The sequence below is a fragment of the Dipodomys merriami genome, unplaced genomic scaffold, assembly GCF_024711535.1.
Source record: "Dipodomys merriami isolate MVZ:Mamm:240054 unplaced genomic scaffold, mDipMer1.0.p SCAF_17, whole genome shotgun sequence".
Classification (NCBI taxonomy): Eukaryota; Metazoa; Chordata; class Mammalia; order Rodentia; family Heteromyidae; genus Dipodomys; species Dipodomys merriami.
The window spans coordinates 16,929,880-16,944,262 of record NW_027203048.1 but is presented as its reverse complement, the minus strand read 5'-3'; the positions used below and the strand labels follow the sequence as shown (position 1 = coordinate 16,944,262).

Here is a 14,383-nt window from a genome sequence, read left to right as displayed (position 1 = left end):
GGAATCCTATTCTTAATATCTAACATAAAGGTATAATTAAAGAACAAACATGTTCTATTCAGGGTGCTTTCCATACTTCCTAAAGAGATATGATTTAAACAGTTTATAGATTTGCTTATTATAGCAAGTATAAATGAGGCAAAAAAGTATTTTTGCAGAGTTGTCCATTATTGTATCAACATGCTGATATGACAAACAAGAATGGGTGAGGAAAGCTCTCAAGTTCATTATTATCCATGATGGAATTCTTCTTTCAAGCTTCTTTGAACATGTTATGGAATTCAGTTACCTTCTGTCAGTCTGAGTCAGAGGGCCAAGTACAAGGTCTTCTGATGTCCATGACAACTCAGACCAAAGTATAAGTCACTGAATGAATAGCCTTACTTGCTCTGGAGACTAAAGTAAATACAAAATAAGACTAGATAGTGAGTCAAATTCATGGGGAAACACACAAGAAATAAGGTCTAAGTTCAGGAAGTGCTGGGTTCAACATCTGAAGTGCATTATTGACAAATCAAGCACTCAACTGGGGGGGAAAAGCACATTTCCAATGGGCAAGGGTTTTACTTCTAGGAAAGCATATTTTCTTCAATCTGGGGACAGGTCCAATAATAACATGGAATTCCTACGATTATTTTGTTTTTAAAACATCAGAGTTTAATATAGACTCTGGCTTTTTGTCATGAGATGACTCGTTCTTTTGGGCCAAAAATTACTGTGACAGAGGGCAGAAGAATAGATGTTCTTTTCTTAGTTGAGAAAGAACAGCTTCAAATATGTTTCCAAATTTTTCCTGCATTTGTTTAAAAACAAAATGCTACCATGATAACACACCAAAAATCAAGAACATTTTAAATATGCAAGTACATATTTTACATAGCATATACATTTATTTATCTCCAATAAACAGCTAGGGAAATTGTTCAAATTAAAGAGCGCAACTAAAAAATGAGTTAGATAAAACAGTCTACTAACAGACCAATCATAATAAATAAACTGTCCTACAATACTATATTTTTTGAGAGAGATGGATAGAATAATTCATTATAAGGCTCTTTGGTAAAGTCCTTTGAAAACTTCATATTCAGGACAATTTCCACTGATCAGTTTGAACTAGCACAATCTTAAAAGCACATGGTTTTGTAATAAACACTACTTTGGTGATCTAAAGGTCTTAACATTGTTTCACAGAAGAGAAAGAGAAGCAATGCCTGAGTTCAGAACATGAACCTAGCCATTCCAAACCACCCTACGGAGGGTCTGAATTTACGGTATCTGCCTGCTGGGTTGATGACACCCTATGCTGACAGTCCCTGATTCACCACTCGTACCCCTAACACCCTCCTAAAGACTTCAAACAGCAGAATTACAGGCTGGGACTCAAGAGCTTCTGGAGGAACCCTGGCGAGCTCAACTACCCAAGTTTAAGTGCTTTAAGCAAACAGAACATGAAATTACTCTGATACTCTTAGTAAGAACTTATAGCATAGAAGTGGACAGGTGTACTGAGCAAGGAATAAGAAAATACACTGATTTCTCAGGAGGAAGAATCGAGTGATTCAAGATTTGCAAGTGCAGCAAACAAGGAGGAATAAAACTATTATCTGTTGCTTTCTATACCTGTGTGCTTTTTGAGTCCACTCATTTCTGACATAAAACTTGCATATTCTGGACAGCATTTTTTTTAAATTCAGTTTTCCTTCCATTTTTTTTTTTTGTGGAAAGTAAGTCTATTAACTTTCTTTTTTCAACCTTTTTTTCCTTGATGGCAAGTTATACTCTGTGTTGTCTTCCAAAGGTCAGAAGCCTTCCTGCAACTGGCACTAGTGGGTGATACTTACAATGTATCAAGCCTAAGCCATAATTTTACTCATCTCCATACCCCAAGCCCAATGTTCTGTCTTCTATGAGGTTCTCAATGAGGATCCACTTAACTATTTGAACAGATCTGAGTATTTTAAATCTGTACCTTGTTTTCACTCACTGCAGCTATGTGGATAGATTAATTCTGAATTATCTCAAGTGCTTCTGAAGGGAAGAAAGAACTTGCCAAGGATTCCATTCTGCTGGCCTCATCTGGAATGAGTCAGTTTTAGGCTGTGAATTTGGGAACTCCAGAAAGCTTCCTTTCAAAATCTACATCTCTTCACAAGAAACAGCAAGCTTCTTGGGAATATAAACCATCTAAGATGGACAGTTCTGAACTAAAGCAGCTAAGGACAAATATCTAGATGTTACTACTAAAATAAAGGCAGTCTATGACTTCCATCTAGTCATAGTGGTAAGTGTGGTATAGCTTCCAAATACATTGGGATTATCATCACTCTTTTCATCTTATGTTCTTTCCTGGAGTTACAGTGTTTGGAGTTATTTTACCATAAATGTTTTGCCATAAATGTAATGTGCATGTGTGTCTATATGATTAAGCATGAAATATAGGGAAAAGGCAATAAAAATATGGAGGTGCTGGGAGTGACAGAGAAGACAGACAAATTGTCAGAACCTCAGTGGCATTGATGCAGTGACCACAGATGAGAGCATGAATATGGTCCTGGAGCCAGTGAGCAGTCATACACACCCATGAATGACTGATATAGTTCATGCAGGGAAATGAGGGGCAAACAGGACCATGTACATACTATGTCTCACTGCAGGCTGACAGGCAGAAATATCCACATTCCATTAGAAAGCCCTTTTACAGAGTAAATCCTGATCTGGCAGATTTAGCCATTGGCTGGATATTCCTTTCTCCTGCTAAGTAGGTATTACCCATCTACTGATGTAAAAATCTGCATGTAGTAACAGTCAGGATATTCCTGAGGACAATATTCCTGAGGACAATAATCCTAGAGCACAGAAGGTGGAATGATGGTTTGCTAAGTGATGCTCAGAGGCTATTTGCTCACATATGTACTCTCAGAGAGCTACCAACTGGCAAGCAGGGAAGAAAGCAGAGGTTGGTATTTAGGGCCAGGGAGCTTAACTATCAGGTTGTCTAAGTAACACCTGAAGACCTTAAATGTATATTGTGGTAGATGAAAAATATTTTCAAACTATTTGCAGCTTCTTCTTCTATTAAAAAGTAGTATCTACCCTCTTGTCTTTGGGATAAAGGTTCAGCCTGTGACTCACTCTGACTAACAGAATGTGGCAAAGGAGGTTGTGTGGTTTCTAAGTCCTGGTCTCTAAAGGCTTTCTTACTTCTAATCTCGCTCCATCACCAGATGAGTAGAGAAAGGCCCTTCCAGCTATCCCAGCTGAGTTCCCACATATGAGTGATATCCAGAAGCAGTGACCAGTTAGCTGACCACAGAAACTTCACAGTCAACACAGAATTGTGAGAAATAAAAAAAAAATTGTTTTCAAGGACTACTTTTAGGGGTGGCTTGTTATAAACCAAGAAATAATTGAAAAGGGTACATTTATATCTCCCTGACATATTTATATATGTCAGGGAGATATAAATTCATATTCATTGATTTCTTTTGTGACTATAAAAGCAATGGAACATTGTTTTAAAATACTGTAGCAGAAAGAGCACAGGGATTTCAAAGAACACAGACTGAAGCCTTAGACCTGTTCCACCCTTGTAGCAAGGAACACCTGTGATTTTGCACAAGTAACTTATTCTTTCCACCTCCATTTTCCTATCTATCAGTACTTCACATAGTTAAAAGTGACAAAAATGAAAATATCTGTAAATAGCACATTGCATACTTGAACTGTGGCACTATTGCTGTATATTACATATTGCTTGAAGATTTTCTTTCCCCCCTAATATGCTTCTTGCATCAAGGTGTATGACTTCCAAGTTTCTCTCTTGCACATTTCTTTATGCATGCCAGAATTTATACATGCACACACACACGATGCACCAAGACTCACCATTAGTCCCAATTTTTCCTTTTGTTACGGGCAGTGGCCTTTGGGCCCTACATAAGGCCCTGAGTTACTAATTCTTATTCCTTTCCACCCTCTCCTGAAAGGTATGATAAGCTGCCAGTAGTTGACATGTCATGATACCAATAGAAAAAGATGACAAAACATGACAGGGTGCCTGGAACTCTCAACCAGATTGACTAGGGAATTAATAATGGTCCAAAGTGAATCACACATGAAAATTTTGTCTCTAGTCTTAGGGGACTAGACACAGAAGAGCCCAAAATGAAGGATGGGCTATTAAGAAAAGGCAGAGATGCTTCGTGAAAAAAAGGAATAATTTGCTCTTAGAAAGTTCAAGAGTAGGAGGGGAAAGTAGTACCTGTCAGAGGCGGAAGTAGAAAGTGATTTCCAGACATGATAAGAACATCTAGGGTGTGACACTTGTAAGGACTCAGGTCATGTTTGACCAATGAAGAACACTGAATAAGTAAATTTGAAATACACAGCTCAAGAGAAAATTCACAAACTGAGTAAGAGGTCAGAGAGAAATATGCAGCTAAGGGCATGGATGAGTGAAATAGTCCTGCTGAGGAGGGGACAGAGAGTGAACTCTTTTCCAAGTCTTTAAAAATACAACAAATGTTTTCAAAAAGAGATTGTTACTTCTACAGAAGGCAAATTTTTAGATCTGAAGTTTCAAATTTAGCTTATTCTGTCCTACATGGGCCTCCTTCCACCCAGAATTCTCAATGTTAAATTCCAGTAACTCTAGGTTCTTAGCAGTGCTCTTTTTATGTAGATAAGTGTCAATAATCACAATAGGCTTTTATATATTGTTATGTTTTTCTTTATGACTACAAATCAAGCTCTTAAAGAGTGAACATTTCACATGGCTAACACAGAAGAATAAATACTACCACTACTGCTACATATTAGGATTTCTTATTTTTATTTCCACGATTTAGTTTTTCTTCTTATCCAAATATGACTTATCTCTCATCTTCCTTAATAAGTAGAAACCCACTTCAGAGGTTACGCTTGGATAAATAGCTGTAAGCCACAACCTGAGCATATTCTGCATTTACCAACTCATTGCATTAATATTAATGCAATGCAGAGGAAAAGAAGACATAATTGCTGACCTCTAGAAAAATCCTTTAGCTGGTGAGATAAGACTTTAGGTATGTAACAATTAATAGTGTAAGGGAGTATATGATTAATTTACAACATGGAAAAGGATATGTTAGAAGTTCCCCGGAGGTAGGATAGGTGTTAGTTGAAGCATGGAGAGTGCATGGATAAAGTGGAATTTAATTGGAGTCCTGCAGGATGAGCAATATTAGCAAAGGTGGAATGGAGAAAAAAAGACAACTCCTGCTGGGAACATGGAGCACAGTGCTCAATGGAGGGTTTCTATGTTATTGAGGGGTACCAGGCCATAGAGAAAGGGTCTGGGAGAGAAGTGCAAGAGTTTTAAAGTGAGACTAGGAGCAGTATCACCAATTAATGGCAGGAAGATAACAGAAACAAAGTATACTCATCTTTTCATCCCTCCTACCCTTCTGTCCCTCCCTCCCTTCTGTCCTTCCTTCACCAATAAGTATAAATTGACCATATTACATCTAGGTAGTAGAGGCTATACATACTCTGTGAAAGACACCTAAGTTAGGGACTGAAGACTGCAAACACTTCAAAGAGAACAAACTGTTAGGTGGAAGAAGGAGGGTATCTGGAAAGAGGCAGCTGAAAATGCAAAGGTCCAGTGCATGAGAAAGCTCGGGGAGGGGGCCTGATCAGGCAGGAACAAAGGCTGCATGTATAGCAAGGGCAGGGGACCAATACGGGTCACTGAGTATCTGAAATACAGGAAACTAAAGAGCTGTGAGAACCTATAGTTTCACTGCAAATCATTTACAGTGGAGCTCTGAATGATTTCCTTTTCCATGTTTCCAATTTCATCATTAGAGGCACATTTACCTTTAAGCATTCTTTGGTTGAATGCCAAAGTCAAAAATTATGCTGATAATCACCATCCTAAGATTTCTCTTTACTAGACTTACAGAAGATCGAGGATAAAAGAAGGCATCTAACTCAACCTCCTTTCCAATGTTTCATTTCTTTTAAACATTACTGGCAGATGGCCATCCAAATGAAAAGAAATCTATCCAGCACCATGGAGCTCAGTCTTCATCAGGAAATAGTCATCATCAGTCAGCATCACTAGCTGTGAGATTCTGTAGGCTTGCCTATAGCTACTACCCATTTGGATCTCCCAGAGGGACTGAACAATAGCCTACTGCAACTCCTATATACAGATGTGCTAAATCACTATAATAATGAGTTGATAGTTGTTCCTTTTCCTCACTCAAGGACTACTTACTTATTAACAACTGGCTTTGATTAATTAGGTTCTCCAATACAATTTACCACCTTTCTTTTTCTTTCTTCTTCTTTTTTTTTTAAATGAAGACCTTGAAGGGACATCTGTTACCCTTAGCGATGCTCCATTTTTCTCCTCCACTGATTAGTGATGCCTTATTTATGTGTGCACATTATTTTACTCCTTTCCAAGCATCTTATAAATTATCACCCTCTAATGTTGTAAGAAGGCTTGGGGCACCACTCTAGCACATCATCTTCACAACAATTTTTGCATCGGTTCTATGACAAGAGTATAAAGGACATGTTTGAGAGAATCCTAGGTTTCAGACAAAACAAAAGGCCAAAGACCTAATGTCACTCAAGAAAAGAAAGGAAAAAAGTTAATTATCAGAACAAGCTCTGGATGTCTACTCTAATTACGGACAAAAAAACCTGAAACTTACTGTGATGGTTAATCTTGATTGAGATGCCTAGGAGATTAGTGAAGCACACCTCTGGGTATGTCTATGAGGGGTATTTCTAGAGGAGATTAACAAAGAGATTAAGCAATTCCTCCTTCCTTGCCCTCACTTCTGGCTACTGTAATGACATGAGCTGCCCTGCCTTGCCATGCCCTTTCTGTGCCAAGGATGGACATGATACCTCTGAAACCAAGAGCCAAAATAATCCTTCCTCCCTTACATTGTTTCGCTCCAGTATTTTATCATAGTAGTCAAAGTATGACTAACACTTACTTTAGTTATTGACCATATGTATACACAGCTTATCAAACCATTTCTATCAGCACAACTACTCAACAAAGCCAGAAGTGCCTAGCTTTAGGACTGGGACTAGAGGAGAAGAGGTTAGAAATGAAGTTAGCTGAGTATCATGTGTACAACTAAAGTTGAAAGAAATAAGATGACTTTATCATAGAAATAACATAGTGACTTGCAGAAGAAGTAGAGGGGAAGCCATGGAAGAGAAGAGGAGTACTGAGTGGGGGAGCAGACTGCAAGTTATGTTTCTAAACTAGTGTACCCCAAAGCAAAGTACTAAGGACCAGTTCCATGGTGATACTTTTGCAGGCTATCAGGGACAAAACCTAGGCGCTCATTGAAATGTTACCAGCTTTACTCTCATTAAACCAGAAAGAGATATGTGTGTTACTTCTGAAGATGTTATACAAATTTAGGTACCTCTTTTCATCTTGGTAAGAAATGGATCCTGGTAGATGTGTAATTCTAAATGTTGAGGGTTCCTGGAGAGTAGCTCTATGAATGTGTGTAATGTTTCACCACACATGGGACATACTGCTTAAGCACCTGCAAGATTTACTGCTGAGGATCAAATGACATGTGCACTAGTGATAGACACATCACTGCCTCTCTAGCTATATACAAGGGCCAGCTTTGTCTGTCTTGTTCCCAGCCTTCAAAAGTGCACAAGCACCCTTACAGGAATAATCTATAAGAATTAATGACTTCACCTGATGACACCTGGCTTTGATCTAAGGAAATACATATGTAAATACCAAGTAATGGTAACAGTTCAGTGATTTCGCCAGAGAAACAGGAAAAGTATTAGGTTTCCCAAGGACAACGCAGCTGCCTGCGTTATACTGTGCTTAGATGAAGCTAATAGGCCAGACAGAGAAGAAATGTGATGAAGCGATGACAAACCGACCTTGCTGGCAGAGTGCAGCAGCCATCCGCTGTGAGTCGTACTTGGGTTTCGTAGCTGTCCAGGGGGCACACGGCCTGCTGGACAGGGGGGCACTCCACAGTGCTGCAGTCCACACTGAAAACTGCAAGGGGCAAACAGAGAGGCACCGTTTACTGTGACATTTACTTGCATTTTGAGTCCCCATATGAAACACTGACTCGACTACTTTCTAAAGCTTCCTAGTGTTCCAGGAACTCAAATTGGGGTGCTGGCATTTTTATGCCACTCAATGCTACAGAACTGTAGTATATCTCCAATTGTCTGTGCAAGAGGTAGGGACGAGACATGGAAGAGTTAAGATGAAGACAGAATTAGACCAACAGTGGATACATGGATGGTGACAAGTGGCCAGAGGCATTCTTGACAGAGCAGCTTCAGATGGACAAGGGATTGCTTTGCTTGAAGCATTTACCTAAAAGTAAAAATAAAGTAGAAATAAAAAAAATGGAAAACTGTGACCAGTTGTTAGAAGCTTGTAAAGAGGAAATTACTACAACCCAGACCATATTAGAAATGGTGCCACAAGAGCAAGGATGTTAGAAATAATACAAAGCAAGAGACAGCTTAGCCATGACAACAAATCCAATATTGGCAAAGAAGGTGAGTAAACAGTTAAAGATAACTTAGCACATGCGATCAAGTAAAAGGATGGTGGAGAACTGACAAAGATTTGGGCTGAATGACGTGGTGAGGTGCATTTCTTATTTAAAAATAGTTTCTTTTCCCTGTTTTATGTATGATTGCTTTTAAATGTAGTAATAGATACCTGCAAATACAGGCTCTGGCCATCTCTAAGGAACAAAGCAGGTAGCTATAGTACCATAAAGCTCAACCACCTTTCCCTGCAAACAAATTTGGAAGGAAAAAAAGAGACAAGAAAGAGAAAAGGATATGCATTTTCCCTGAAGGCACACATGTATCAGGGAATTAAGCCCTTTAATTCTCTGATACTGAAGCTGGCTATCAGCATTAAGTGTCAGACTCAAAGTGTACTGGTAAGGATGCCCATCTGTGTGGGAAAGAAGAGACCAGGGAGGCTGAGGAGCCCTGCTACCTTCTGATGTAAAGGGGCGAGGCTGCTGAGACAGAGCTCAGGCGTACCTGGTTTGCACTCATAGAGGTCACAGCACTCTCCCGGCTTGCCTGAGGCTTTTGACACTAGAATGTTCAGGTATCCTGGCTGGCAGACTTTGCGCAGACAGCCTGCAGGGTCACACACGCAGCGGCTGGGTAAGGGACAGCACTCCCCAGGAGGAGCATAACCCTCGATCAGAACGGAATCTTCAGGACAACGTGGAGAGAACTGGACTTCACAGCGGGCCTTGGAGCAATCTGGCTTCTCTTCTAAATGGGAAGAGAAAGAATTTAGCTCATGCCCAGAGCAATGTGGGCACTTTTGTCAGAAGCACAGATGACCCTGAGGGTCTACCTACTCACTAATGACCAGGGTGGCAGAAGAAATCTAGTGAAAACCTTCAGACTTAGTTCAATCATGAAAAATCTCTCTCAACTACAAGCCTCAACTTTCTTCTCCATCTTCCTAGTCACACAGGTTGAACACACCCAAAGTGAAGAGAGGCAAAGAGGAAATCTATGCATGGCATGAAGAATCTGAAAACTGAGGCACGGACAGACACATTTCTAAATTCAAGAGTTTTAAGGACTGTTCTTTGAAAACGGTGTATATTTAAACAGAGACATAATAATAAGTCCTGGCAACTACAGGGACTGGAGACTGTGCTTGGCAGCAAACACAGAAGAATGGTGCCTTCAAACTCTTGCGTTTCAATGAGATGAACTTAGGACCATGTAATTCTATGATGAGCCAAATTCACATATAGCTCCTTACAAATAACGGTATGCTTCTATATCGCTAGCAGACTCACTGAATGTACTCTAATGCCCTTTCTCTGCCAAGACACCTTAATTTTAAAGATGGGAAATAATAAAGGTGGCTATCCAATTTTAGGACCAGGTAGCAAAGCTTTAGCTTCTCCAAAATATAACTCAGTTCTTAATATGTACTTTAAAAGAAAAACCTATAAAAACCTAAGGTCCTTGAAGAAAAGTCTTACTGTATACTATGATCTTTGAGGCGGGGAAGTTCAGAAGGTGTTAGGTGAAAACAGTGTCTTATAGGGCTGGGGTACTTGTCTTTCCTAAAATCCAGAGATAGAATTGCAAAGTAGGATTAGACCTAAGATAGTTTAGTCTTCTAATTGTGTCGATAAAGAACTTTAGGCAGAGGTTCAGGTAACTTGCCTAAGCGAAATGATAAAATTATACCCCAAATTGAGGTCCCTTCATTTTTAATTCCTCTCCCCCCTCCCTCTGTGATAATTGATGTTTGAACTTGGGGCCTCAAGCCATGTCTCAGCCTTTTTGCTGTAGTTTTTCAGATAATCTGATATTTTTGCCTTGCTAGCTTCAGACGATGATCCTCTTACCTCTGTGTGCACCAGCAGGCATGGCTTGGTTTTGGGACTAGAAATTGCTACAACTTTTTTTGCCAGGGATATCCTTGCACTGTAATTATAACTCTGCTGGGGCTGGCCTTGAATCTAGATCCTCCTATCTTTGCTTCTTAAGTAGATGGGATTTCAAGTGTACGTCACACAGCTATCTCTTGATATCACAAGAGTAAATCTCTTTCCAAAACTAAGCCTATTCCATTCCCCCAGACATTTTCTAACTCAGTTGTTGTATATTTCACTTTATGGCTATTTTACATTCATATTTGTAACTACTTCTTACCTAATTGAAACATACTAATCGAAGGTCACTCATACTCCATAGTTCTAAGTAGTTCAGTCAGAAACATTTATTGAGCATCAGTTTTTCCATCAGCCCAGCACAGATCAGTAAAGAGAAACAACAAAATCCCTACCCCTATACAGTTTAAAGGGTGACAGAGAAGTAATAGAAAAATAAATTATATAGTACTAAAGGTGATGAGCACTTGGGGGAAGAGGGCAGAAAAGTGTAAGAAGGAGCTAGAGCTCTTGTGAGAAAGAAAGACTGTTATAGTTAGTACAGAATGGGCATTATAGAGGAGCTAAGGAGACTTCTAGGAGCCAGGGGACAAGTGAGAAGGTCTCCCCGCAGAGGAAGAGCTAGATCATGTTTGTGTCCCAGACAGAAGAAGGAGGCCAGTGTGGATGGAGTAGAGCCAGTGAAAGATTAGATGGAAGAAGATTAGAGGGAGAAAAGGGGGATATGATTAGTTAGGGGTCCTCAGGCCCATTTTAAGCTAGCTCTTTGGTTATGTAGGAGAAAGAGGAATGTCTCAGAAAAATAGGTACTCTTTTAGAATCATAGGACTTATGAATCTGGGGCACCAGCAGAGAACATCTGGGGAGAAGTGAGATGTGGGTGAGGTTGGAAAGGCTTTGGACAGAAAACCAAGAAAAAAATTAAGATGAGTGTACTATTGACCATGGCTGGACAGTGGATGTGGTCAGAGGCAGAGATGAGTCTAGACTCTAATGGTCATGTGACTCATCTTCTGCCACTCATCCTATGACTTTTGGACAGAATACTACCTCACTGCCACTGTCAATGAGTGGAAGGTATAACAGGCTCCATCCTATGGGCAAATTTCATTAACACAGGTGCTATATGCTAAGGTCAAAATAATCCCTCCCACAAGGTGTTATTCTTTGCTCCAACTTTATGGATTATGAAACTAAGGTTGAGACAGGTCCAGGTAATTGCCTGAGATTACACAGCCAGTAAATGATGTGATGATGTGACAGTCCATCAAATTCCATTTATATTCTTCTGTGCTAACATGCCTCCTGTCCTTAGCCATTCACTAGTGTTGATGATATTCAATCTTGGCCTTGACTTTCTTTCTCTTAGTTCATTTCTCCATACTCTGCTTCTTCCTGACCAGACTGTGGTCTCTGTTAAAATTATATAAGTTATCCAGACTCCTCCTCTCTCTTATCCAGCCTTCCTACTGAGAACCCCCTGGAACTCACGAGTTTACATTCTACTTTGTCTGGGCTCAGTTACCTCTAGTCTAAAGAGAATCGAACTATCCCACTTTCATATTACAATCCCAAGGAACTACCCTAAGAAGAGTACAAGAGGAAGAACAATTCTATTCTGAGACTCCCATTGATATGAGGTGGAAGAAATCAAGAAGCTATGAAGGCAAGTTTAACTACGGGGATTGTTAGCTGGAGTTTGTAAAGTTCACTCAGTAAGCAGACTGCTTATCTGGCAAATACACACACACCGTTTCATAATTAAGAAAAGCTCTATGAATTTAATTGCAAATAGCACTTGGTTCCTACTCTTGGCAATTTGCTGTAATTAACTTACTCGGCATCACATTCTATAATTTTGTTATTCTATAACAACTCAGAATATGTAATCAGACTTTTCAAACAAATGCTTCAATTAAACATTCCATTAAAAACCAACGTATTAGTTCTTGATGGTTATTCAACTCTATTCTTTTTAACATTCTTTAACACTGTCACCTCTTAGGATTATGCTTTGCAATTCAAGCCTAGAGAGATTTTTTTGGGGGGGTGTGGGGGTCGGTCCTGGGGCTTGAACTCCGTCTGGGCTTGCATGCTGTCCCTAAGCTCTTGAGCTCAAGGTGAGAGCTCTATCACTTAAGCTGGTAGTTAATTGGAGATAGGAGTCTCACAGACTTTCCTGACTGGGTTGGTTTTGAACCCAGATCCTCATATCTCAGCCTCCCAAGAAGCTAGGATTACAGGCATGAGCCACTGGCGCCCATTCTGCAGAGATTTTAAGAGCTACTTTTGTGACACAGCAGGACAGGGCAGCCTACCTCTGACACACTGAATCATAAGGGCATCAGAGTTTTTGAGCTTAGATGGATCTAAGACTATTAAGAATTACTGTGAAATCTTATCAAATGCTTTCCAACTGTTCTCAAGCCGATCATACAGATTTTCTTTTTATAATTAAGATAATCAACTGGTGGATGTTCAACCATGTTTGTGTTCTTAGAATAAACTCTTGTTTTTGAAGATTTTGCTCGCTTTGACTAATATTTTAAGATATTTACATTTATAAATGAGTAGTTTTCGCTCCCTCCCCTTCTCTTTTCCTCTCTTTTTCCCTGTCTTGTCAGTCTGTCTGACTCTGACACATACATTCTCTGTTTCAGTCTTACAGAAACTCTTCAGACAAGTTGTTTTTAGTATTCTACCTCTTTCTCTGCTGTGAAGTGCTTTTACAAGCAAAATATTTTCTAGTCTCTGCTGCTTTACACAACTTACTTGTGAAACTAGCTGAACTCAGTACAGTTCTTAAAGGGGAAAGAAGGAGATTTCTTCTTCAGGCACTAGATTACTCAGGTAAACTACTTCTTAGGATCATTTTGCAACATGACTTTTTAGTAAAAAGTATAAAATTCATCTAGAATTTCAAATTCAGACTTTACTGACCAGGGTTTCTTTTTGTACTGTGTGTACAAATCTTTGTTTAAGGTTTCCAATTTCTTCTTTGCCTTTTCACATGATTTTTAGTTTTATTGTGGTATCCTAATGTTACTACTCAGCTCACTTCTATTTATTTTTTATCCTTAAAAAAGTAACATTAAATTACCTTAATGCTTTAAATACTGCTTTGACTATATTGTTTTTTGGGGGTTTTGTCTGTTTGTTTGTTTGCTGGTCCTGGGGCTTGAGCTCAGGACCTGGGCTCTGTCCCTGAGCCTCTCTCTCTCTCTGCTCAAGGCTAGCTAGCACACTATCACTTGAGCTACAGCATCACTTCCTGTTTTTTTCTGTTTATGTGGTAGTGAGGAATTGAACCGAGGGTTTCATGCAAGCTAGGCAAGCACTCTACCAGAAAGCCATATTTCCAGCCCTACATTCTAATTTTTATGTACAATGTTCTCATTGTGATTGATTTTTAAAATTATCTATAATTCAACATGGATTTTGTCTTTGAAATCTTAGCAATACACTACTATGTTTCTGCATAGAGAAATTCAGAAGGGTTTTTTTTTTTTAGAGTTAAACCATAATTTGACTAATTTGTTGCCACTGGCATTATGAAAAAATTTTTAACTTTCATTAATTTCTTGTTTTTTTTTTTAAGTTTGGCTTTTGGCATCCACATATGTATATACTGCCTTATGACCAAACTTTAAATACATGATAATTTAGATTTCTAAACTCTATACTTTTCTTATTTTGTAGTTGTCCTTTGCTTTTCTTCCTTTCTTCCAAAAGATTACTGAGAACCTTTGCTCACTGAATCTAGGCTTATATTCCACATTGTTACCATAGCATCAGGAATTGTCTTTTTGATACTTTCTCAGCTTGCTTCTAATACATAAAGGCTGCCAGAAATTTTTATTTATCTGTCTCTATTCCTCTTAATGGCTAAAACAAGGAAAAACTATAGCCACACCACAAAATTT

General features: G+C 39.1%; 1 protein-coding gene across 4 annotated transcripts in view; it reads right to left on the bottom strand.

Annotated features, from left to right (window-relative positions):
* The window catches only part of Crim1 (cysteine rich transmembrane BMP regulator 1), a 182,602-nt gene that overhangs the window by 82,611 nt on the left and 85,608 nt on the right, over positions 1-14,383 (bottom strand). For 2 of the 4 annotated variants that reach the window (XM_070025357.1, XM_070025358.1), the window contains exons 3-4: positions 9,070-9,312; positions 7,930-8,050 (exon numbers count right to left, since the gene is read on the bottom strand). The exons of 1 other annotated variant lie outside the window; for it this stretch is intronic. In XM_070025357.1, coding sequence (XP_069881458.1) covers positions 7,930-8,050; positions 9,070-9,312 — 364 coding nt within the window. The remainder of the gene's footprint in view (positions 1-7,929; positions 8,051-9,069; positions 9,313-14,383) is intronic. One more of the 4 variants, XM_070025359.1, reaches the window with a different exon arrangement.